This window comes from Frankliniella occidentalis, unplaced genomic scaffold (genome assembly GCF_000697945.3).
Source record: "Frankliniella occidentalis isolate FOCC.00 unplaced genomic scaffold, Focc_3.1 Scaffold79, whole genome shotgun sequence".
Taxonomy (NCBI): Eukaryota; Metazoa; Arthropoda; class Insecta; order Thysanoptera; family Thripidae; genus Frankliniella; species Frankliniella occidentalis.
This window is the reverse complement of record NW_026267209.1, coordinates 61,809-66,297: the sequence shown is the minus strand read 5'-3', so window position 1 is coordinate 66,297 and position 4,489 is coordinate 61,809. Positions and strand designations below refer to the sequence as shown.

The 4,489-nt window shown below is 53.2% G+C and overlaps 1 protein-coding gene across 1 annotated transcript in view; it reads right to left on the bottom strand.

The window, feature by feature from the left end:
- LOC113208718 (DNA ligase 3) overlaps positions 1-4,489 on the bottom strand; it is a 27,100-nt gene that overhangs the window by 6,462 nt on the left and 16,149 nt on the right. The window contains exons 4-6 of the mRNA XM_026425857.2: positions 3,960-4,198; positions 3,771-3,850; positions 3,608-3,685 (exon numbers count right to left, since the gene is read on the bottom strand). Of these exons, the coding sequence (XP_026281642.2) occupies positions 3,608-3,685; positions 3,771-3,850; positions 3,960-4,198 (397 nt within the window). The remainder of the gene's footprint in view (positions 1-3,607; positions 3,686-3,770; positions 3,851-3,959; positions 4,199-4,489) is intronic.

Here is a 4,489-nt window from a genome sequence, read left to right as displayed (position 1 = left end):
GGGCACGGGGGGGGGTGGGGGGACAGACCGGTCAGAGAAGACGAGCAGGGCGACCACCAATAGCCCCCTCGGCTCTCTCTCTCTCTGTCTCTGGACCGGGCCTGCGGTCACGGCGTGCAGGGCCACGGGCTGCGCAGTTGGCTCTGTGCGTGGGGAGCCACGGAGCGGCGCCTGAAGAATCACATGCGGCGCAGTTGTACAGAGATGCACCGCGGGGTCACAGGGGAGGGGTCAGCCGCAGCTCATGGTCTCTCTCTTACACTCACTCGCTCTGTGTGTGTGTTTGTTTAGTGGAGCCAGGCCCCTGAAAGCGTCTCCGTGACCGTGACCGCCGGTCCGTCACACCCCCTTTACTGTCGCCTTTAGTCCCCCAATTCCCAATTCCCGTGATCCTCGTTTTCCTCGCTTTCATTTCGCAAGACGCGACAAATGGAAGGCACCGAAAAATACAAAGATAAGGATTCATATATTTTACGCGTCTCTGGTGGTGTGACCCCCCCCCCCCCCACACACACACACACAAAGACACGAGTTACTTACTGGTGGTCGTTCCCCCTAATTGTGTTGGTGGGGGTCGGCCTCGCCCGACCGCAGTCACGTTCCTTTCCGACCGCATTGATAGTTGAGTAGATCAAACGCGAAAGCTTGTGCATGCACATATAGTAGAAATCACAAGTGTGTGAATGTAGCACACTTGTAGGTGTGTGGTGTGTGCACTGTTAAAACCTTACGAAGAAAAATGCCTTTGTAGGTACGAAGGATTTGGAAGCTTCGTAGCAAATCCTTCGTAGGTACGAAGGTACAAAGGATTTGGCATTTTGCTTTGTAAGGTTTTAACTGTGTGGATCCCATAGCCCGCACACTGCACTTGTTCAGATAAAAAGGGTTAAATTTCCATTGGAGAATTGCAGACTTGCACCTGTGCGTGTCCGAATAGAAATTCACATGCCAACAAGTGTGCGAATTTCACACACTTGGGCTTCCTTAGGTTGTGTGCCTCGTCGAGTCCTCAAACCATTTTTCTGCATAGCTCATGGCCGTTGTTACCCTCGGGCGCATCAGGGAGATCGCCCTCAGAAAGTACGTCCGTTTTACTCAAATTTATTCATCAAATCCTTAGGGGCTCGGCGCCTGCGAGACTCGGGGTAGGCCGTCCCGCGGTACCCGCATGCACTGCAGACAAGATGTTGCCTACCTAACAGGCGCTATGAGAGCTTGCAGATGTTTTGGACTTGGCCGACTCGTACGGCGAATGAGAGGCGCGTACTTTCTGGATGATCTCTTGTATGGATATTGCTTCTAAAGTACTCGAGTCTGCCTTTTTCCGGAATTTTTCCTGCAGTAGAAAACCAACCCAGTAATTTTGTTGTTGTGCAAATCATAGACATGGAATCCAATGCGCGCCATATTTTTCATTGATATCACATTTACAATTTTACGAATGCAAAGTCTTCCTCGGCGAACAAATCTACAGGATATAAAGTAATTTTGTTTATCGAAAGTTAACAATTTTTGAAATTGTTGCAATTTCTAGATAGGGGGAAAAATTTCGTCTAGAAAATTTTCCTGTAACACCTAAGATTATTTTTCACAGTGCGGCCATTGCCACAGCGCCACTCCAACTAAGCGGCGGGGGACACACCTCCGGCCGCGTAACATAGAGATAAACGGACGGGTGCGTGAGCAGGGAAGAGGGAGAGAGAGAGAGATAGAGGAAGAACAAAAAAAGAGAGCAGGGAAGCAGATTTGGGTCAAATGTGAGATTGGAGCGCAAATTATCACCGAGAAGCGCGGAACTTTGTTGCCTTCTGGCAGTCGCATGTTACCCTTTGTACCGCCAGCGGCTCGCGGCCCTTCAGGAGAGGGGGTTGGCGTTGGCGTGAGTCGAGCCCGACAGGGACACTTGCCCTGACGGCAGCGCATAGGACATACGCCGCACCGAGCCGTTCCGTTCCAAGTAGCACTTTTGTTTTTTCGAGAAAAACGCCTCGCGGACGGTTCCGCCTATCGCGGGGCGGGCGTCGCCTCGGCGCCCGATGCCGCGATAAGGGAATTTGCAACGCGCGTCCAATAGGTTATCGAATCGACAAGGTTGTCGTACGACACCCAGCTTGGCATCAAGTTTTCGCCCAAATCGAGCGTCATTCGCCTTTTTTCCGCTCTCTCTTTCCCCTCTTTTTCGGTATCCCACCACGGCACGCGCAGCCCCTCTCCATTTGGGGCGCGTTGCAGAACAGACCATTGTTTACTTTTGTTGTTTTTCCTGAAATCAGCACCCCTTTTTTTTCCTAGGAAAGAATAAGACTGCAGCGTACAGAAGCCTGGACCATCTCACACACACCAACCTATGGTATGGCTGATACTGCTTCGCAGACCGGGATGATACCCTCTTTTACTTGTAAATGTTAACAATAAACTGCAAATTTACCTTTTGACAAAGTTTTCGTCATTGATTAAAAAAGTAAACCTCATGCACTGTACCATTCATGCCGTACTCTTACGGTTACTGAGAAGGTATATACATAGTACGGGTTTCTGTACAAATCTCCCAAAGTTTGAGCCTTTTGTGCCAAAGTAGGGAAAAGGGGGAAAGAGGCAGGTAAAGAAAGAGATAGTTGGTGGGCTTGTCGTAGAGAAAGAGATAGTTGGTGGGCTTGTCGTAGAGGTATCGGACGAGACGCCCTATCATCTCGCCACGAAGTGCATTGAAAGCACTGACAGCAGGAGCAGCAGCAGCAGCAGCAGCAGCAGCAGCAGCAGCAGCAGCAGCAGCAGCAGCAGCAGCAGCAGCAGCAGAGCATCGCTCTGATGAGCCCACGTCGACAGCCGACTGACGGCAGCGAGACATTATCCAATTTGATGCGATGCACTTATTTTCTTTTTTCCCACCGTGTTTTCTCGAATGACTGCCGAACGCGCCTTCCTCCCGCCTCTTTTGCTCCTGCCCCTTCACCCCCTCGCGGATGCCGCACGTGGAAGTGGTCGTCGTCGGCGCGCCGCCCCCAGCCGGTGCAGCGTTCCTTGACGTCAAGGGTGACGTCCGTGTGCGGCGGCCACGCGGAGCTGCAGCGACCCGTAAGGCCGCGCCAAGTGGACCATCGCCGAGCTCCAATAAGACCGCCAAGACCGCCGAAAGGCTGGACCCGGCGGACTCTCCACCAAGACGGACCCGAACCATCGGCATAGGTCGGGGCCGGCCCATATGGACCCGGTCCAAGACCCTTGGCAAGATGAACCCGAACTATCCCCAAGTCGAGGTAGACCTGCTGCGGACCCGGACCAAGACCCGTGCATGGACCTGGACCCAACAGAACCCTAGGCAAGATGGGCCTGTACCTCAGCAGAGGCTGCACGTGGATGGAGCCGGACTCTAGACTCGCACGCGCGCGGACCGTCCCTCCAGGCCGGACCCCCAGGGCCACCCCGGCCGTGACCTTGCCGCGGCCGCTCCGACTTCAAAGAGGCACCCATGTCGTTAGGGCGACCGGGACGCGCTGGCTGCCGAAGAGCCACCCGACACGGCCCGGCAACTACTCTTTTCCGGTGCGACTGCCCAATTTTCGAGGGGTGCGAGCAGCGCGTTGTCCAAAAAGAGAGGAATACTCACATGTGCTTGGGCCCCGCGTTGATCCGGAGGTCGTGTTTCACGAGGCGGATGATCATCTTCAGGTCGTTTGACGTACACCTGGAACAGAGAGTTTAGTATACTACGTTTCGTCCCTAAGGCACCCTTACTGTCCATCCACGTGTCTTTCTTTGCATCGACTTACTTCTTGGCCACCTGCTTGAGGTGGTAGGACTGCTCCTCCTCGCGAGTCATAGTCGCCAGCTTCTCGAGAAACTCGTCCACCTGGTGTTAAAGTTTAGAACATTTACTCAAATGTTTTATTATTTAATATTCAATCTATTTATTTTTATGAATTCCATAATACGTTTTATGTTGAATAATAAACTCAAACCTCGGCGATCAGGATGTTGCTCTTGCCGGTCGGCTTGAACGACTTTGACTGGTCGAAGAAGATCTTGATGGTCTCGGCGACGTCGCCCTGCGTCAGGTCCTCCAGCATGGCGTCTTCGTCCGTTTCGAAGATCTTGCTGAAGAGCTTGACGAGCTGCTTGCTCTGCAGGTTGTAGATGCGCTTTTCCACCATGGGCAGCAGCAGGCGCGTCCACACCTCCAGGTCGCCCTTGAAGCCACCTGCAACAGGTGAGCCGCCGACCTGTAACTTTCCCGCTTTCCCAAATTATATTTGCACCGAGACTAGCTGGTGTCGTTCAAAAGTTACAGTAATAACGGGGTCATTCCCCGTTAGTGACAGAAGACGACCAGACCTACATGATGTAGGGACAGCCGTCGTCGGGCCGGGCCAAAGCTTGAGGAGGGGGGGGGGGGCTCCTTTCACAACGAGCTTTTCGGAGCTATCTCTAAACGATAGTACGCTTCTGCTTCGATACACGATAGCTCCGCGGGCGCGGTGGGGCAGGGTAG